The sequence below is a fragment of the Hyaena hyaena genome, unplaced genomic scaffold (genome assembly GCF_003009895.1).
Source record: "Hyaena hyaena isolate Hyena2069 unplaced genomic scaffold, ASM300989v1 scaffold_150, whole genome shotgun sequence".
NCBI classification, from domain to species: Eukaryota; Metazoa; Chordata; class Mammalia; order Carnivora; family Hyaenidae; genus Hyaena; species Hyaena hyaena.
This window is the reverse complement of record NW_024080782.1, coordinates 2,224,484-2,245,639: the sequence shown is the minus strand read 5'-3', so window position 1 is coordinate 2,245,639 and position 21,156 is coordinate 2,224,484. Positions and strand designations below refer to the sequence as shown.

At 40.4% G+C, this 21,156-nt stretch overlaps 1 protein-coding gene across 4 annotated transcripts; it reads right to left on the bottom strand.

The window, feature by feature from the left end:
* Positions 1-817: 817 nt before the first annotated feature.
* Positions 818-11,474, bottom strand: ZNF24 (zinc finger protein 24). 4 transcript variants are annotated; one of them, XR_005529610.1, is made up of 5 exons: positions 11,243-11,474; positions 8,842-9,342; positions 8,445-8,592; positions 2,505-6,361; positions 818-1,207 (listed from the first exon to the last, which is right to left on the bottom strand). XR_005529610.1 is itself a non-coding variant. In XM_039238878.1 (4 exons), the coding sequence occupies exons 2-4, from the start codon at positions 9,259-9,261 to the stop codon at positions 5,823-5,825; spliced, it is 1,107 nt and encodes a 368-aa protein (XP_039094809.1). In that variant the 5' UTR covers positions 9,262-9,342; positions 11,243-11,474; the 3' UTR covers positions 818-5,822. The 4 variants fall into 4 exon arrangements, 2 of the variants coding, with proteins under 2 accessions (XP_039094809.1, XP_039094810.1); XR_005529611.1 differs by having other exon boundaries at positions 818-2,628; positions 4,526-6,361; XM_039238878.1 differs by having other exon boundaries at positions 818-6,361.
* Positions 11,475-21,156: the final 9,682 nt, after the last annotated feature.

Below are 21,156 nucleotides of genomic sequence, written 5' to 3'. Positions count from 1 at the left end.
CCATTTACTCCCTGGCTTCACCCCCTACTTTACCTCATTATTCTGCTTCAGTGGCTCCACCCCCTTGCTGTTTCTTGAACAAATCAGTCACTGCTCCCCCATCAAGTTCTTCACACTTGCTGTGCCCACGTGTGGAACCTCGTGGCTTGCTTTTTATATTATTCCTCTCTCTCCTCTAATTTTTCTCTTCCAATTTATTTTCTCCAAACCACTCATCATATGACATACAACATGCTTTTATTCCCCCTACTGCCATGGGTAGTTTCCACCCACAGAAGCAATAGATATAAACCCTAACAACTAGGTTTTGGACATTAGCAACTTAAAATGAGGGCCCCAGAGAACAATGTTCTGGGGTGGGGTGGGGGGCGGGGGGAGACGATGGTCATAGGGAGGGGCTTCAAGGGTCACATACAAGGGATGCTTGAAGGGAATGCCCCAAATGCAATGGCTGGAGGTGGGTACAGCATAGACTTGGCAGTGTAGTGCCCAGTCCGAATCCCAGGTTAATGAATCTGTACAAAGGATGGAAAAGAAATGCCAAAGACACAATTGCGTGAAAAGCTTTCATCCACAAACATTCCCAACACCAACGTTTAGATACTGTTGGGATGTAACATATTATGAGTGTGGTATAGTCCGTGGAGTAAGAAATGGCAGAAGTTGATAGAGGCCAAGTCATGGAAGGCCATGCTAATTTTATTAACCTATATAACGCATAAAGTGTTAAGTCTAGAATTTAGAATTACAAAGCTTTTCTACAAATCAATAAGAAAATACAAATAACCTATGTTAATCAGGACAGAAACCCAATCCAGTATTTTAAACAAGAAAGGGACTTTATTGGCTCACAAAACTTTAAAGTTCGGAGGTAGGGCAGGCTTTAGGCACAGCTGGATCTAGGGCCTCCAGAAAAATGACATCGGAACTTAGTTCTCATTCCTTTCTGATAGCCTCTGAATTTCTCCTCAGACTCTCTCCACATGGTGTAAATTCAGGCTTACGATCCTTAGTTCATGGGATCTCTGTAGAGCCTTCTTTCCAATAGTTCCAGCAGAAGTTCTGTTGAGAGCTCGCTTTAGCCTGGCTTGAGTTACATGCCCATTCTTTAATCACTGTGGCTAAGCTGCAGGACTCAGGAAGGCCAGACCTGGTCACATACTCATCTGAGCCACAGGGAATGGGTTCCCCACAATAAATAAGGATTCTGTTACCAGAGGATGGGGAAAGAGATGCTGAACAACAACAAAAGACCCAACAACATATATCCACACATAACCCAACAGAAAAGCTATTATAGGTAAAGGATATGAACAAACAATCCATGATAAAAATGGCCAATAAACATGAAAATAACCTCAACCTCACCATTAATGAGGGAAATACAAAAGGAGTTTTTCTTTTTTTGCCCATCAGAAAAAAATTACGTAGTGTAGGTAAGGCTATGTGGGGAAATGAGCACTTTCCGTACATTTGGTGAAAATAAAAAGTTATGAAGACCTTTGGGAAGGCTAAGATGGGTCAATCAGAAAGCACATCCTTTGACCCAATCATCCACCTCATACAACTCCATCTGGAAGAAATTCACACACATGCACAAAAATGTATGAAGAAGACATTTACTTTGGCAGTGTAATAGCAAGAGAAAAAATAAGGAAATAGTTAAATAATGGGATTTTCATAGTACTGGATCCTATTCAAATCAACCATTAAAGAAATTTAATGACTTCAGGATCTGTTTTTGAGACCAAAAAATTTTAAAAAAAAGCAAGCTGCAGAATACATATACATGATCTTACTTATGTAAAAAGAGCATTTATATGTGTATGTATATTAATATGGAAATGTATAGAAAGGGAACTAAATGGATGTTTATGAAACGAGACAGTGGAACCAGATTGGAAGTACTAAAAAAAAAGGGGGGGGGGTCTTTCTGCTCTTATAGTTGTGTATCATTTAAGTTTTGTAAAATGAGATGGTAGTCATTAATTAATTAAAAAAAGAAAAATGGGCAAAGGCAATTCACAATTAAGAAACGCAAATGGGCAATAAACATAAAAATGATGCTCCTCCTTATTAACAAAAAGAAAGACAAATTTTGCCCACCAGAATGGTAAAAATATTTCAGGATTTGGGGTGGGTGGGAGTGTAGGCAAACAGGCACTCTGTTGATACGAGTTGTAAATCGGTACCATCTTTTTGGTGATTATTTCTCAAAATGTCAAATGTGCACATTCTGACCCAATAAATCTATTTTGAGCTATTTATCCTACAGAAATATCCACACAGGCAGTAAAATATATGGGTAAGAATGTTAATAACTATACCTTTATCTATAATTAAAAAATTGGAAAAAACTATTTTCCATCAAGAAGGGGCTGGTTAAATAAATTACAGTATTCATGCAATGGAACGATACGTAGCCATAAAAAACCACGTCTACATCCAAGTGGGAGGGAGGCAAGTTTCAGTGCAGTACATGTAAAATGGAGATATGTACCTACCTCAAATGGTTGCTGTGAGGACTAAGAGTTAATCCGTGGTAAAGCGCTTCCAACAGTGCCCGCATACAGCAACCACAAGTGTCAGCTATGAACACATGTTTGCTTAATATGTATATGCCTAAGTCTGAAAGAATAGCAAACCAAGTCATTATTCCTTCTATGACTATGAAAAGGAATGTCCTTTTTCATTAACATTTCTGTACTGTAGAAAATTCAAATGAACATGTTTATTAATAAGCTTTTAAATTTGTTAACCATAAAAAAGCAGGTTTCTCAATCAGGTTTAACAGCCATCACTCACTACACTGTGAAAAAATATATATTCCTGTCAGTTCACAGAACCAGATTTGAGATTTAGCTCTAACTGGCCACATGCAAGCCACACAATCTCTGACTCTTCCTTTCCTTGACTACAAATCTAAGTGAGATAGGCATGGTGACTGATCCAATGCCTGGAGTGCAGATTCTTCCCATACACAGAACCCTCCCTTCAATTCACATCAATGTGATAAACATATTGCTAAATGACCAAGTACATGCCAACTGGGTGTGAATTTGGGGAGTTTAACCTCCAAGAAAACCAGAAGAAAATTTAGCAATAATAAGAGCAAACACTCAGTAGCCACTGGGCAGTTATCAGTGGTCTGCATGCCGGTAACAATGACCGTTCTTTTACGAACCAAACAGATGGTGTTGCTTGGCAACTGCCAGGTCTCTTCATCAGAGGCCAGCCAGACCCCAGAGTTTCTAACTAGAATGATCTGTGGGGGTGTAAATTAATATCCAAATAAATAAATCACCAAATAGTAATTTTAAGTCAATTTGTCTAGCGGGATCTGGACTAATGGGAGATGATGGGTACAGAGACTGCTGCTTCCTTTACCCATACACACTAATCCAGTCTTTTTAGGTCCAGCCCATTTTCCCCACAGAGCCTTGCCTTTGCCTCAGAATCCTTTATAAACAACACACAGGGATCAGAGCTGGCAAGACAAACTTGTATTTGAGAAGTCTAACACCGCTTTTTCTAAGCTCTGACGTTATACCAAATATCTTTGGCATTTATGACAAATGTACCACAGGGAAGCTTCTTTGTATATGGAAAAGAGGTTAAGATCTAAAAAACAGGGTGAAATTCTAGCCACTGAGAGGTTGCTCCCTTCTTACCTACTCTGACCTAAGAATTCTGTCATCTCAACAGCAGTATAAAAATATGCCACCTCAAAACCTACTTGGAAAGAAGCCAGTTATAAATAAATAAGTCAACCAACTCAAGATCATTTTATCTTAGAGCGGAGGAGTTTATAGCTTTATTGGACATTGACTCGTTTCCTCTCAGCCACAAAGAGAAAAAGACCAAAACAAAAGTCCCTACATTTTCTTGTATAACTTAAAATACATTATATCATTACTACATATTTATACTTCAATAAATCTTAATCTATAAAGCACATTTCTTATAATTAATTGTTACCAGAAAATCTATAAACAAGCTCCATTCTGCCTCACTTTTCCACCAGCTGACCTTGCATTTATTACTATGCTTTTTAACAGGCTCATGCAAATCTCACTTTCCATTTTTAAATTTGATCCAAGCACCAGATGTAACCAAAATCTCTGGAACTATGAAATCTTTTTATTCACATGGGTCATTTTCCACACAATTAATGCCCACTAAAAAAAGCCTTTTCTTATATTCTATATTTTAACTTCCAGAGTTTTCCACTAAACAGTAAAACCACAGTACTTGGGATTCTCAGCCAAGGAGTATATAATCCTACTACTACAATGTATTACTTTTATACATTTTTTTAAAATGTGTTAAGACTTAAAATTAAAAAAAAAATAGTTCAATCAATTCTGATAGTTAATAAACTAGTTGTTAATAACCTATTGTTTATTTCTTAAATAGAACAATCCATTCAACTTGACATGTAAGTACAACCTCAATGCTACTAGAGATTGATTAGTTTTAAAAGACCCACAAACCTCCAAACCGTGATGGAGTATCTTAGACTCACCTCTGAAGATTGCTGGAGAGCTGGTCAGCTGTCTGAGCTGAGTCTTCCTTTCCCCCAAAGACAACACCCTGGTAGGAGGACTATGGCTCCGGGAATCTCAGAGGTGACCTCCCTCAGGGCTGCTCAGATGGAGGGAAGCAGCTCACTCACATGAAACAGCTTCAGACCAAACCCCCGATGATTTACAGTGGAAGAAACATCTACCTACCTACGGTAGGGTTACAGTACCTAGCACAGTGCCTCGTCGGTAGAAAATGTTTAATAATAAATGCATGGCTGCTTCGATAGCCTGCTGTGCAACCCTTTTGTACCAAAGGAATAAACCAGCAAACCTGATACTTGATGCCCACCTGTCATGGACTTTTCTGTCCTTCACCAAAAGAAAGGCAAAATAGTAAATTAGATCTTCAAGTCTCTTTTGTTTTCTAAAAGCCAAGACAGACCATTACCTTCATGTTTACATTTGCCCTTCAACACTGCTGTTCACTACAAATACCTCCCTAGTGTTAGGATTTCTACTCTCATAGTTTACAACTGCTTATTGTTCTCACTGATCACTTTCTACCGATAACACAGAACATTCGCATTAGCAGGATGCCTTCAAATTACAGACAGGATAAGTGTGTTCTGAGTTGTTTTCCTGCAGGCAGATAATGACATGGAGATAAATTCTTGATATACTTCAATTCCTGGATCATAGTATTTGTTTTACCTTCCCCAATCTAGGTGTCCCATTCACTTTTGATGTTTTACCACCATCACTTCTGAGTTTTAAGGCTCATTTTACTTTGAGGCTTTTGGTCATCCTTTATCTTCTATTTTCTGAATGCATATTCAAGTTAGGTAAAAGGAAGCAGAAGGGTACATTTTTAAAAAAATGATTTAGGTTTTCAGATTTTATAATTCCTATGTTGCCTTTTAATGTAGAAGGGAATGTATTCTTGCAAAGAACATTTCAGTGATCAACACAGAAATAATGTCTGTCTAAAAAAGAAACTTTTAAGGGACAAAGAATCAGGTAGTTCATTATTTGGAAAAATAATAATATAAACATCACATGGAAGATTTAGGTATTAACACCTGAATTAGGTTTAAAATTTCAGTTTCTAGGCAGGTATGATATCATTTCTTTCAAGGTAAAATAAAATAACGGTGGGTGAAGATTTTCTACATTTCCCAGTGGATTTTCTAACAGTCTATATAGGGAAATAAAACTACTATGTATCATTTCATGTTTTAAATTTTGTCTTCATTTCTGAAGAAAAAGACCTGAGTGCTGATTTTTTTTTGTAATTTCTTAAACTTTCACAACATTCAGAAGTTTTTCTGCATTGTGTCTTCGCTGATGTCTAAAAAGATTTGAGCTCTGACTATAAGATTTCCCACACTGAACGCATTCATAAGGTTTCTCCCCGGTATGGATTCTCTGATGATTAATTAGCCCAGAATTCTGGCTAAAGGCTTTTCCACATTCAAGACATTTGTAGGGTTTTTCTCCAGTATGGACTCTCTGGTGCTGCACGAGGATGGAGCTTCTGCTGAATGCTTTCCCACATTCAACACAGCCGTAGGGCTTCTCCCCGCTGTGGATTCTCTGATGGAGAATGAGGGCCGAGCCCTGACTGAAGTGTTTTCCACATTCATCACATATATGTTGTTTCTTTCGAGAGGGGTTTCTCTTTCTTTCAAATCTGCCCTTGGGGAAACAGGCTTCTCCATACTTAAAAATCTGAGGAACACCTATACTGACAGCGCCCGGAGCTTCATGAGATTCTACCGCTGAAGGGCTCTCCGGCTTTGGAGCTAGGGCTCCATTTTCAGTCCTACCATCATCATCTGAAATAAAGAGAAAATGTAAATATCACTCATTTCCTATCCTGGGAGGGAACACACCTGAAGAAAACTGTAGCAAAAGTGAACAAACGGTAAAAAGCTTGCATATATCTATAAACACTACTCTGAAAACTGGTGCTAAGGGTGCTCCCCCCCCAATTAAATGGCTGCTTCTGAGGCCAAGGGGGTAATGGAATGCTCCATAATGAGGAATTTAAAAGGGTGTATTTGAATAAAAGTGGTAACACAAACAGTGTGCTTTACAACACTCGTCAGGAAACAGAACAGGAAGATGGCAGATGCTAAGATTGTCAGACGAAGTGATGCAGCTGGGTCTGGATGAAATTTCATAGGAAATACAAAAATTGGCCATTTGAAAATCTTTATAATATTCTTTTGCTTTGAGAAAAGGAGAAATTACATCGAAATATAATGGTGTAAATAATAAGTGATCTGTCAAAAAGTAACTATTTCTGAAATGAGCGAGACAAGGCAGGTCACGGCCAATACTACACTAAGAGCAGAACCCAGATGTCATAATAAGAGACCAAAGATAAGCTGTCCTGTTAACTCAGGACAGGACACTTATATTTAATAGGCCCTTAGGAAATGAACGTTTTCCTGTAAAATACCTTACTTGGTATTTGCCATGGTACTTAGTTAGAGGAGTTATTTTTAAGCCTCAGTTAGTAAGTATAGTGAAACAAAAGCCTGAATTAATTACCTACATGAGATACCATTACCCACCCACAGGACACAGTTATTTAAGACTTTCCTGAAGCTTCCAGCCTTGAAGAGTACAAAGGGTTACTATAGGGTGAGCTGCAACAATCAGATAATAAATAGTGAGCAAGTCTACAATAAATGATGAAGAAAGGAATAAAGTCAAGAGAGAAGACTAACAGAGAGACTGAAGGGCTGCAGGGGGTCAGGGAGGCCTGGAGACATGAACAACAAACAGAAAATCAAGTGTTAAAGTTACGTGGGAACAAATGGCACAGAAATACGTTCCTAAGTGTTGTAAAGACTAGACTGCTGAAATGAAGCTAGTTACAAGTGAGGGAAAGTTATTCTAAAATTCAGGCAGGAGAGAAATTTTCTACCCAAGAAAAATGCCGCCTCCAATGACCAAGGATGGTGGTTCTCAAACTTCATTCCAGGGAAAATGTCCAGGGAAACATGTAAAATTAGCACTTTCCAACAGATGTCAGCCCCACCCCATCGGTTTTGGTTCACGAGCACAGTCCCCTCAGGTGGGAAGAAAACCGCCAGAGACTCCAGCTGTGGCACAGACCGGAGTAATCTACAACTACCTCAACGGGAGATTCCCAAAGCTGTCTCAAAAACGAAAAAGACTCCAGCACTTTTAGGAATATACTAGGCTGTATCAAAGTGAACAAAGTATGTGGTGTCAACTGCCAATATACTGGAAAGACTAGTTTTAAGCAATTTATTATAAATCTGAGCTTTTTATTTAATTCTTCTATACTTAAAGCATATTTTAGCTATGGAGCCTATTTTTACATAAATACTTAGAAAATGTGAAGAATTTCACCCAAAACCATTTCTACAAAACATGCTTCTTAGAAAAAAAAAAAGAATCTAGGCAAGGTGTTAGAGGAAAAAAAATGGCTAAAAATTTAGAAAGACTTCAGTGGTAGCTACGAAAAGAATAGGTAGATTGAAGAGACTTCATGTAAGCTTATTATACCAATAGGATTAGGCAGGAAATTAAAAGGATGTGAAACAGATGGCAAATAAATACTGCGTGCAAAATAGAGGGACTTCATCTATAGGTGGGTGCTGGCTCAAAGTAAGGCAAATGCCAATGTGAAATAGGCAGATCTTCAAGAAAGAGGTAAAAGGAGAGAAAAGGCTGATGACATTAATGTCTAAGATGAAAACACCGAAGGTCCACAAACCAACTGTTTTAAGAATCAAATCAAGACCCAATAGTTTGTCTATGTCCACAAAATTAGGTTAAGGTGATTGTTCTATACCCCCTAGTGGGGTAAGCATAGAGTTCTGGACAAAAGGCCCACATTCTCTTTCACCCTCGAGCCCACTTGGGAGTTTTGGTCCTCACCACAGTGCCTTAGGGAATGGAGCTCCCAGGATGCCCACTTGAGCTGGTTCTCCACAGCATCGAGCTCAGAATTTGGTAATCCCTGAGCTTCTTCTTGAGATACTATCTCCTCTACTAGAACTTCCCGTTTTCGTCGACGGAGAGAAACCTGGAAAAAATGAAGTTTTGGTTCAGCGGAGAAGGAATTTGGTGAGATTCAGAATTAAAAACACCTAAGAGAAACCATACAAAACAGATAGTGCAGTGGTCTATATGACAAAGCATAGCTGGAGGCGAGCAGTTCAGGGGCAGGAGGGATGTACATAATTCTAACTTAGTCGAGTGGAATGAACTCAGCAGCTCTGCCTACTGCTATGCCAGGGCCTCTGCCCCAGGACAGTGACACAGGCAGACTCACCGGCTGTTCAGGGTCATCTAGTTCACTCTCTAAATCCTCCAGGACCGTCACTGCCTCCTCTCCATTCTCCGGATGATGCTCTCGAACCCAAGTCTGCAGCTCCTTGGGCAGGATGGCAACAAACTGCTCCAGCACTACCAGCTCCAAGATTTGTTCTTTTGTGTGTGTCTCTGGCCTGAGCCACAGACGGCAAAGTTCTCGAAGCTGGCTCACAGCTTCACGGGGCCCAGGTGAATCCTGGTAGCCAAACTGCCTGAATCGCTGTCGGAAAACCTCTGGATCAGGAAGATGGTTCCAGGGGATGCTTGATCCCTCTTCACCATCAGGATCTTCCTCCAACTTCACTCTCAGAATTTTTTCCTCTTCATCTGGAGTTGGGATTATAAGTATTGAATCTTCTTCCACGGACTGTGCAGACATCCTGATTTATAATACTTCAAGAAAAGTCAATCAAGGCAGGATACAGGCCTCAGGGAAATACCGTCTTCTTCACAGGCTCTCCTGAGGCACAAAGAAAAAAAATACATAAAAAACCAAATATCCTAAGAACTTGAACATGTGCTGATAAAGGAAGTAAAAGATATTTGTTTTCTTACTGGATTAAAAATTCCAATCAATAACCTACACCAGAATTTGGCAAACTACAGCTCACAGCCAAATGTGGCCTGCTGCCCATTTTTATACAATGTTTGTACTAAGAATAGTTTTTCACATTGTTACATAGTTGAAAAAAAATCACAAGAATACTTCATGGCATGTGAAAGTAATACAAAATTAAAATGTCTGTGTCCTAAGTAATTCTATGTATTTGTTCACGGTTCACACTACAATGGCAAGAGTTGAGTAGTTTCGACAAACACCATATAGTCTGAAAAACCTAATATTTACTATCTAGCCCTTTAGAAAAAGTTTGCCAATCTATGACCCACTAAATCAACAAACCTTAGTTCAATAATCAAAAGATTCCAAGCAAGGACCAGTCCAACTCAGTGTTTTCTAAATGCGTTTGACCGTGGAACACATTATTTGCATGCCAACTCAGGACACAGGTAGGTCAAATCAAAAGCAGGGACTGCTCTTCTGTTATCTGCTTAAAATTTTCTTAACAAAATACTTTTTAAGAGTCAGGTTTTTAAGAGTTAAGAAGTATTTCTTAAGAACTTCCTGAACTCAAAATATAGGTGAAAAAATATCTACTTGCTCAGTAACAGATTAATACTGGAAAAACTAACCACTAGATGCCACGAAATGCAAATATTCAGCCACTCACCACCCCCAGAACTACATTTAAATCTGAAATGACCGGCATTAATCACAGCAATTACAGTGAAAAGGTACTCTCATAACATCTTAACTTCTTGCAGTAGCCCAGAATCATCATCTCTCACTGGATGACTCACTGTTTCCCCAGCTTCTACCCTCAGGAAAACCTTGTGCTATTTCTGATCCTTTCCTTGTATTTGCATAGTCATGCCCATGCCATTGTTTACAACACATACTAGGAACGAGCCACGCAGCTACTCAATGTATCTACCGAGGCCCAGGATCTGAAAACCAATGATTTCAAAAAACTTCCTGTAACCCTCACAGGACTAGTTATCAGAAAAGCCCTTATCAGACAAGTAATGCAGACAGGTTTAATTAGGTACTCCGAAGTGTAGCGGCCTTCTAACTAGGGTTTAGCCAACAGATGCGCGGGTTCCTATTCCAGGATCCTACCTTATCAAAGGCTCAATCATTCTACAGAAAAGAAATTCATCTTCCTCTTATGTTCTCTTACTGCAGCCGGCTCGTGGGCCGTGAAAGAGGTAGATGGTGGGCAGGCCGGCGATCACTAGTGTTTGGGCGGGGAACCGCGTCCCAGGTGATGTCGCCTCACTCCCTCAAGAGTTCCGCTGCAAACCCCGCCCCCGCCCCGACGTCCTCCAGCGCCTCTACACCGCACTCGCAGCGGCGGATTTCGGATGACCAAAGGCCACACTGCCCCCAACAACGTATGGGTCACGGCACTTCCGTCCGCGTCGGGCCGAACTACAAGCCCCGGCAGCCTCCGCGCAAGGCCCGCCCTCTCCTACCTCCGCCCAAAACGAGTCCCAGAACCCTCCGCGAGACGCCAGGCCTCGAAATAGAACAAAACCGGCCGATGGGGGAGGGGGAAAGGCGAGGGTCGCGGAGGACACAGGAGATGGAGGACTCTCCCATGATGCTGAAAGCCCGATTGGGCTTTCCATCTACCTCTATCAGCCCCCCAGCTTCTGGATGCGGAGACAGCGGCCTGTCCGCGCCTCCCGGGAAGCCGAGGAAGGTCCCCGCCAGGTTTCTTCGCTTCCTCCTACCAAAAGGACCGCAGCCTCTTAGCCCAGCGTCCCCCTCACGACCTTCCCCCCATTCTTTCGCAAACCTCCAACTCGGGATCCGCAGCAGCTTCGCTGTCCAAAGCAGACGCAGAAACGCCGCTCGCAAGCTGTTTTCCCAGAAGCCCCCGGAGCGGACTGCTTCCGGTCTGCGGGTCCCAGGAGGCGGGAAGAGGCGAAGCCCCGCGTTGCCATGGAGATGCGCTCCGGGCGGGGGCGGGGCGGGGCGACGACAATGACCGCTTTGAGGCTGCGCTTGGCCTCGCGCCTCTCTCCTCGGATACCCAGAGTTCTGTGTTCCGTGTAAGAGACAAGGAAAAGAAAGGGAGAATTCTGCCATTAAGATAGTCTTTATGGTTTCATAACCCGTCTCACAGGCGTTATCTCACAGTAACCCTCTGAAAGAAGTAATAAAGGCTAGTATCTATGAATGCTTACTACATTGTACCAGCCACATGTATTGTCATTTTCACAATTGTATGATGGTAGGAACTTTTATTATCCCCATCTCACAGCTGTGATAGACAATTGAGGCACAAGTAAGTAACTTGCCTATAGCTCATAACTATTAAGGGGGAAACAAGATTTGGCTCCCACTACATGTTACACTACTTTATTTGACAAAATTATCAGGGAAACAAGATAGGACTCAAGAGCTTTGGCAGTGACCTCAGTGAATTTGCAGAATTTATGGTCATCTTCTGACTTTGGGCGTAGCAGTTTATACCACAGAACAGCTGCTAAAAGTTATCATTTAAAGAGTAAATCAGCCCACTTTATTCCCCTCTTTCAAGGCCTTCATTGGATCCCCACTGCCTTAAGTATGACATCAGAACCCCTTACATTGGCCTGCAAGGCCCACTGTGGACTGTTCCCTGCCTCCCCACTCTGACCTCAGCAACCCAGATTCCTAGTCTCAGTGGAAGTCTCTCCACCCTTCATGGCACAGCCATGTGATCTCATTTATTCATTCTCCTGTTTTTGCTTTTTTTTTTTTTTTTTGGCCTGTAAGTCCTACAAGGGCTGGGACCTTGCTTGTCTTGTACACCACACTATCCTCCCTAGTTCTAGGATACTGACTGCCTGGTACATAGAGAACTCAATAAATATTTGTTGAGTAAATGAATGAATTGTGGGCTGATCATGTTGCTGGTTTTACTAGGTCACATGTCAGCCATCAGAAACCACACAAAAGAGCCCTGTTGTTTAAGGTTTGTGTTCAAAGCGCAGATCCAGCCTTCCAGAAGCATTCCGAGATTCTCAGGCTTCAGCTTTCTTCCTCATTGAGACCTTCATAAAATGCCCTCAGCCTCTGCAGGATTCCTGAACGAGAGAGCATGTGGACAAGCTGTTGATGGTATAGCACGGGACTGGAACTTTGGCTCCCTGGACCGCCTGCTAACTCTGGTGCCTCTTCTCTCTTTCTTCATTTAGCAGGCTACAGAAATCCAGCCATTTGACTACTTGATTACTGCCACCAAGCTGCCTGGCTGCTCTTCCCAAACTTGCCTTCTTTTGTGACCCTAAAAGCTAGCTCGAGGCATTTATTTATTTATTTTAGTTTGCTTTCAGAGTTTTTACATCTAATTAATGTTAGAGAACAAAAACAGGTTAACAACATCAAACAGAAATAATTGGGGAAGTAGAAAATATTGCAAAATTTCTAAAACTCTGCCTGGGATTCGTTCTATTATTCCTAATTCTAAGAGTAAATGGAAACCACAATGAGGTTTCCCTCTCTAATTTACTCTAATTTCTAAATCTCTAATGTCAAAATCTCTAATTTTGAGGGCAGTGACCCATAACACCCACTTTGAAATACCATCCTTCTGAGCCCCATTATGTGAGCTCTTTCCTGAATAGTGGCCCCTGTTGCCATCTTAAAGATACAGTCAAGATAGAGCATCACGTTCCTCCTGAGTGTAGGGAGTAGCTCCATGCCAGCGCTGGACAACCAGCATCATAGGCCACTTAGGTGAGGCTTGAACTGCAGCTGCTTTGAATCTTGGCAGATCCCCATGTGATCCTCCCAGAACATGAGAGCAGGATAGGCTTGCGAGGAGCTGCAGTAAGGCCGTTTGCCACCCAGGTCTCTGTCTTCCAAGGAGGTTGTTGTGACAGGTCTTCATTGCTTCCTGGGTTGTGATGAGGCCTTCTGCCTCAACTGCCTAGAGTACAGCTGCAGACTATAAAAAGGCTTAAATACAGCAGGGCTTCAGCTCCTCAGCAACAAGGCATTTCATATCTCATGTTGAAGTCATTGACTCTCTTTGTTATCCTTTTGGTGTGAGACAAAAGCTCATGAGGAGTTGGTACTTTTCGGTTACTCTCGGTTTCACTGTCTTTGTAAGCACTGATCTGTCCAAACTCAAAGAAGGCTCATTGTTTATTTACCAGCCAAATCTGTTGACCTTGCTTTAAAAGCATCTCACTCGACTCTTGAATGCTGACAAAAACTGAGGACTGATGGATGTGGGGGGGTGGGGGGATGGGCATGGAGGAGGGCACTTTGGGGATGAGCACTGAGTGTTATGTGGAAACTAATTTGACAATAAACTAATTGTAAAAAAAAAAAAGCATCTCACTCATTAACTAATAGTAAAAAAACAAAAACAAGAACCAGATAGATACTACCTGGATTCTAGAGACCTAGGCGTGACTACAATGAAGTCATGATTTGTTATTTTAACATAACTGTCTTGTTTAGGATGTAAGCAAGAAAATAAGTATTTATAAGGCAATATAGAAGCAGTGCCATAGGGGAGCCTGGGTTGCTTAGTTGGTTAAGCGGTCCCTTCTTGGTTTGGGCTCAGGTCATGGTCTCATGATTTGTGAATTTGAGCCTCACATTGGACTCTGCACTGTCAGCATGAAGCCTGTTTGGGATTCTCTCTCTCTCTCCCCCCTCTTTGATTTGCTTTTCTTTATCAGTTTGCTTCCAGTTCATCAATTTTATTAATTCTTCAAAGAATCAACTTTTGGTGTTATTTGCTCAATTATCTGTTGTCTATTTCATGGAGTTCTTTTTTTAAAAAATTAATATACAGTAAAACTGGCTCTTGTGACATATAGCTCTATGAGTTTTAACACATGTATAGATTTGTGGAACTACCACCAAAACCATGACACAGAATATTCCATTATTTCATAAAACTTCCTCAAGATGCACTCACAACTGTCCTACGTCCTTGACCCATAACAACAGCTAACATATTATCCATCAAAATAGTTTTGACTTTTCCAGAGTGTAATATAAATGGACTTATAAAGTATATCACCTTTTATATACCTTTCATTCAGCATAACACCTTTGAAATTTGTCAGTTATTGCATGTCTCAGTAGTTTTTAATTGCTGAGTAATATTTTACTGTAGGTATTACAGTTTGCTTATCCATTCAACTATTGAAGGACTTTTGGGTTATTTCTGGATTGGGGCAATTATGAATAGAGCTACTGTAAGTACTCGTGGACAGGCTTTTGTGTGTACATAAGTTTTTATCTCTCCAAAGTAAATATCTGGAAAAGAGACTGCTGAGTCATATGGTATTATGGACTGAATGTCTGTGCCCATCCCCCAAATTCACAAGTTGAAGCCCTAACCAACAATACGATGGTATTTGAAGATGGGCCCTTTGGGAAGTAACTAGGTTTAGATAAGGTTATGAGGGTATTTTAAACCCTAACCAGAAAGTTGGTTTATTTGTTTTATCAGGCAGTTGCCTTAGGTAGTCAGGCCCCAAGTTCTGTGCAGACTGCAGTTCCAAAGTTGGTTCAGTTTTCAGACATTTCCAGTCCTTTGTGCATGCTCCCCAGTGACCAGTCTGGATCTGGGGAAGTAGTAGTCTACCCTGGAGCTCAGTTCTCAGTGCTCTGCTGTTTAAGGTCAGATCCATGCATGTGTAGTTTAGAGGCGAGCAGAGATGTTCATACATTATTTTTGAGGACTACACTTGATCTCTCTCCTTTTTGCAATAAACTCAACATTTCCTAGCTCCCTGAAGCCTCCTTTCATAGCTGCATCCTAGTTTAAGCAATGATAGGACACAGAGAGAGTAAAAGCCATGGGGATTGGCACCATGCTCTTGGAACCAAAGCTCCTCAGATCAGAGAGAAGGGCTCCCTTCCTTCTGAGTTTAAGATGACTTCCCTGTGACCCCTGTCATTGGTGTTGCTGCCGCCACCACTGCCATAGTATTGCCTGGAGGCTACGATAGGAAAGAAGTCAAATGAAGAAAAAAAGATATGGGATTTCCCCCATTATTTCTGACCATTAGTAGCCCCTTTCCTACTCCTTAGGTGAGACACAGACAACTTTTGGAGTTCTTCCTGTCCTCTCTGTGTGCACTTATGGGTTTCAGGCTGCCTTTGAGTCTAAGCTAGGAGATTCCAGGGGGGAAAAAAGGCTAAGTTCAGTGAAACTTCAAATTCTAGTCTTCTGCCCCAACGTGCTTGCTGTTATTTACTTTGAGGAGTCCTCAGGAGCTGCATCATGCATTCTGTCCAGGATTCTGTGGAAATATCTCTGTGCAGAGAGACAGAGTGGAATGTGCTTACTCTACCTTCTTTAGAACCGAGCTTCTATTCTTATTATTTTGTCCCTTCTACTTATTGGTTTTAAATTCCTCTTTTATTTTTGCCCCTAGATTCTTAAGGTAGATAATTAGGTCACTGATTTTAAACCTTTCTTATTATCTTTTTCTTTTTTAATTTTTTTTTTAATTTTAGAGAGAGAGAGTACACGAGTTGAGAGGGGCAGAGGGAGAGAGAGAATCATAAGCAGGCTCCATGCTAAGCTCGATCCCAGAAACACAACCCTGGGATCATGACCTCAGCCAAAATCAAGAGTGACTGCTCAGCTGACTGAGCCACCCAGGTGTCCTTTAAACCTTTCTTATTTTCTAATATAAGTATTTAAAGGAATGGTGCAATAGGACTTGAGTCCTGTTTCTAGGTAGTTTTCCTAGCTCCTTCCTCCATGTGTCGGCTCCGTCTACCAGCTATAGAACATTGCCTGCCGTCATAGCCAGTCACAACAGCATCTGGAGATAGAAAGGAATCATCTCTTTTAAATGTCTCCCTTTTAGAGAAAGCGAACTTCTGGAAACCATAAATAGGTGTTCCCTAGTGTCTCATTGACCCAGATTAGGTGATATGCCCATTCCTAAGTCAAAATTACTTGCAGGTAGGATTATCATCACTGGCTTAGATTAATAATTTGGGGATGAATATTGACATGTTAAACTGTATGACCACTTAGGTGTCAAGACTGCTAATAGGCGATGAATAAAAGCAAAGTTTAATGGATCAATCCAGTTCTGATGTAGCCCCACTGACCTGTCCAAATGGAGATACCCAACTAGAATCTTGACAGCTCCTGCCATGTACTAGAGCTAGACAAGTTGCAGAGGAAAAGATGGCAGATCTTTACCTGCTGATCATTAGCTCAGACACTAGAGCTCCACATATTATATAAGCTGCTAACCAATGTGATTCTAGCCTTTAAATAAAAATAATTCTTGATTTGTAGACAAGCTAGTTAATCTGAGCTAAATTCAAATTCAAGTAAGATTAAGAGATAAATACATACATTAGGTAAAATTTTAGGAATCAACAATTAATTTAGCATATAGATTTATATCAGAAAATACTTTGAATTCAAGATGGAAATTACAACTAATTTTAATATTATTTATTAGCCATCCAGGATTTGTCTATATCGCCATCCAAATCTTCTTTTAGGGCTGCTAGCAGAGTCTCATCCTTGCTTGTCCTCAATGTTAGTGGAAAAGAGAACATTATTTGGGCTTACATTCAGTCAGTCCTTTCACTAAACACTTGTCTGGATTGTATCTTACAGATCCTCTGCCTTTCAACAACATTCATTCCATAGGATTTTTATTTCTACTTTTGCTAGAATAGAAACTTTATTAGGACAGGGATTACATAAAAGTAATCTCCTCTTTGTTTCCCCCAAATGCTTTTGTTTTTAATTGTGATAAAATATACATAAAATTTATCATTTTAGCCATTTTTAAGTGTACAATTCAGTGGCATTAAATACATTCATAATGTTATGCAACAATCACACTACCCATTTCCAGAACTTTTTAATTACCTCGAACAGAAACTCTGTACTCATTAAACAACTCCTCATTCTTCTCTCCCCCCAACACTGATAACCACTAGTCTATTTTGTCTCTATAAATTTGCCTATTCTAAGTACCTCATATAAATAGGATCATAAAATATTTCTCTTTTTGTGTTTTTCTTTCACTTAGTATAATGTTTTCAAGTTTCATCCATGTTGTAGCATTATCAGAGCTTCATTGCTTTTTCAGGTCTGAATAATATCCACTGTGTGTGTGTGTAAGCATACATAAATATCACATTTTGCTTATCCACTGATATATTAATGAACACTTGGTTATTTCTACCTTTTGGCTACTGTGAATAATACTCCTAATATCAGGGTATTCAAATATCCAGCTAAATCCTTGCTTTCTGTCCTTTTGGGTGTATACCTAGGAGTGGAATTGCTCGATCATGTGGTAATTGTATGTTCAGCTTTTTGAAGAGCTATCAAACTGTTTTCCACAATGGCTGCACTATTTCACATTACCATCAGCAATGCACAATTGTTCTGATTTCTCCACATCCTTGCCAACATTTGTTATTTTTTGCATTTTAATCAAAGACACCTTTATGGGTATGAGGGGTATCTCACTGTGGTTTTAATTTGCATTTCCCCAATGATTAGTGATGTTGAACACCTTTTCTTGTACTTATTGGCCATTTGTATATCTTCTTTGGAGAAAGATCTAGTCATGTTCTTTCCCATTTTTGAAATGGATTGTTTGGGATTTTTGTTGTTGTTGTTATTGTTGAGCTGTAGGGGTTCTTTATATATTCTGGATATTGATCCTTTATCAGATATATAATTTGTAAATGTTTTCATTTCACAAGTATTTAAAAGTGCCTTCTATGGGTCAGGTACTGTGCCAGATGCTTCAGAAACACCAGTGAATGAGTCAGTTCATGCTTTCAAGAAACATAAAATAGTAGGGTGAACACAGAAGCAGATATAAGTATCCACTTAGTAGGGTAAAAAGTTATCACAATTCTATTCAAATATGCAAAGGAAAAGAGAGCTAATTTCTTAGAACTGTTGTTTTTGCTTCTTGAATCTCCACCCCATCAGGTGGGTGGTGGTAGTAGTGGAAGAATATAATTATTCATTCCATTTTAAGTTCAACTTCCTAACAGGGCTATTTCTTGCTCTGCCCTTTTCTGCCACCTGGATACCTGAGAAGGGGGTTTCCATCTTCTTAGGTGAGGTGGTGCTGTAGATTAGGTCTCAGTTGGACTTGCAGTCCTTTTCTAGTCTCTAGTCTTCACAGCTGGTCTACCGTTGTACTTGCTCATCAAATTTATTGCAACCCAATGATTCTTTTGACTCGGCAGGAAGGTGGTATCCCTTCCTTTGTAATTTGTCTCCACATTGGTTCTAACCACCCTGTAAGTTGTGGCTGAGACTCTCAGCTGATTCTGGGCCCACTGGGTCCTGCAGCGCTTACCTATAAGATCCACAAAGTTATTTTGTGCAACAGTCCCAACTCTCTAGGTGGTGCAATCAATTGGCTTTTTACCAAGGTCCCCATTGGGCATGGAAAATTGGGCATGTCTTCTAAGTTAGATGTTAGCTGCTAGAGGCCCTTTGCCTAGCACTGCAATGCCATTTTTTACAATAGTCCAGTGTTGGAAAACAGGAAGTCTGTTCAGCAGTTGCTCTCCCAATGCAATCAATAGGAAGGGGTTGCAGCCCTCTCCCCTTTCAATACCCTCTGGCATTTCTGCAGGGATTGGCTGCAGAGGTGAAGGGACACCTGTGTCTGACCTTCTCTTTGCCTCATCACTACCAGGGGCAGGAGGGCTTTTCATTTATGTCATGTCTTCTTTCTCCCCAAAATATCATTCATCCTCCTCTTCCTTGGAGCCATATTTGCAGCTTGATATTTTAAAAATATTTTGGATAATACATGTAATACCAGTAAGAACAGACTGCTATGTAATGAATAGAAGGGTGTGGTAGTGATCCCGAGCCTACTTTCAGAGTGTTAGGGTAGGCTTCCTTGAAGAAGCCTAAGCTAAAATCTGAATACATAGGAGTCAAGTGCAAGAAGCTAGTAAGAGTTCAAAAGGAGAACATGCAAAGGCTAAAGGCAGGAGAACTTCTGAAAATTCAGAATATCTTTGGCATAGAGTATGGAGGCAATGGCAAGAGATAAAGCTGAAGTGGTAAGCTGTGGTCAGATCATGAAAAGCCTCAAAAACTTTTAGGAGTTAACTTTATATTAAAAGCAATGGGAAGCTTATGTCTTGACCAAGGAAGTAAAATGATCAAATATACGTTCTTGAAAGATCATTCTGGTTGAAAAAAATGGATGCGTAGAAAGTCAAAGCTAAGCCACTTTGACCTCCCCCGCACCCAGGGATTAGCTACCATCTCAAAGTTTGTAAAGATACACCAGAAAAGTATCGAGTTGGAGGGTCAGTCACATCACCACCTTTAAATATTGAAGAAAAGGATCCTCAAGGAAGGCAAAGGATTTAGAAATAAGAGAGGTAATAACTAATGGCAGCCAAGGTCCTTCAGATGTGGGAAAAAATGATGAAGGGCCAGTGAGATCCCTCTTTCATTCTGAAGAAGTGAAACAATGGGTGAAGTGTAGATAGGTTGGCAAATTTGATGGCAGGAGGTTTTAAGTTATTTTTTCCCCTTGTAATGCAGGATGCAAAATCATAGCTATTTGCCCATGAAAAAGGTGGCCAAGGAGTATAGCAAACATTGTTGGTTGACCCAATGTCATTGCCAATCCCCACCTGTCCTGATGCTTTCCTTCTAGAGGTTGAAAAACAATGCTTTCTGAAACACATTTGCGAAAAGGAAACATAGCAGAATTTTGCTGGGGATTCTTGGAGATCTTTTACTTTTCTTAGTAAAGGAGCTGGCCATTGCTGGAGTTCCACTTCCTTTTTCTTCCTGACTTGACCCTGGATGTCATTCCTGGAGCTGGGACAGCTCTCTTCCCTATCTGATAAAATAAGCATGGGGGAATGACCAAAAGGTGGAGACCACCTCCTGACCAGTCGTTGTTCAGCTGCTGATTGATAGCCAGCATCAACTAATCTCCAGGTTTCTGGTTACAAGGTCTTACTTGATTAAACCATCAAAGGTGGATTTTGCATCCAGAAGCATTCCTGATACAGGTAGGTTTAAGGACAGTGATAAATGTCATCTGGTCTCTGAAGAGAATGAGAAAGAGGTAAAGAGGGAACACAGGATTATAGCTAATATTAAAGGCCAACATGAAGTAAAATTCTTAAAAATACCAATTTCATTTGGGAGTATTCAGTATCTGGAAATTAATCTAATGGAGGTGCTAATATCATGTTATTTTTTAAAATCAAGGTTAGCCCAAGTCATGTTAATTCTCTATTTAAATAAACTAGCACCTTCTACTCATTAGGTGATTTCTGTAAGTGTAAGATAACTCAGTACACAGCAACAGCCTTAAAAGTTCCATCATGTACTTGGAAGATATGACTCACACCACCTCCTGGTGGAGAAATTCAGATTATTCACAATGCAGAGAATACAATCTTTTAAGGTTTATGGCAGTACCAAGTGAAGACAACTTTCTCAGAACACTTGAGATTCTGTCATTTTATTCATAGTAACAAGAAATTCTGTCTTTCCATAATTAATCAATAATTCACAATACACATATCTGAGGCATTTGCTGTTTTACTAATGGCTTGTTCCTTTCTTTAATTACAGAGAAAATGAGCCCAAATAAAGACTCCTACACTTTTAATAACTGAAGATATACAAAACCCTATATTCCTAATAACTACAGCTACAAAGAATAATCACGATCAGAAAATTCTGTAATTACAATC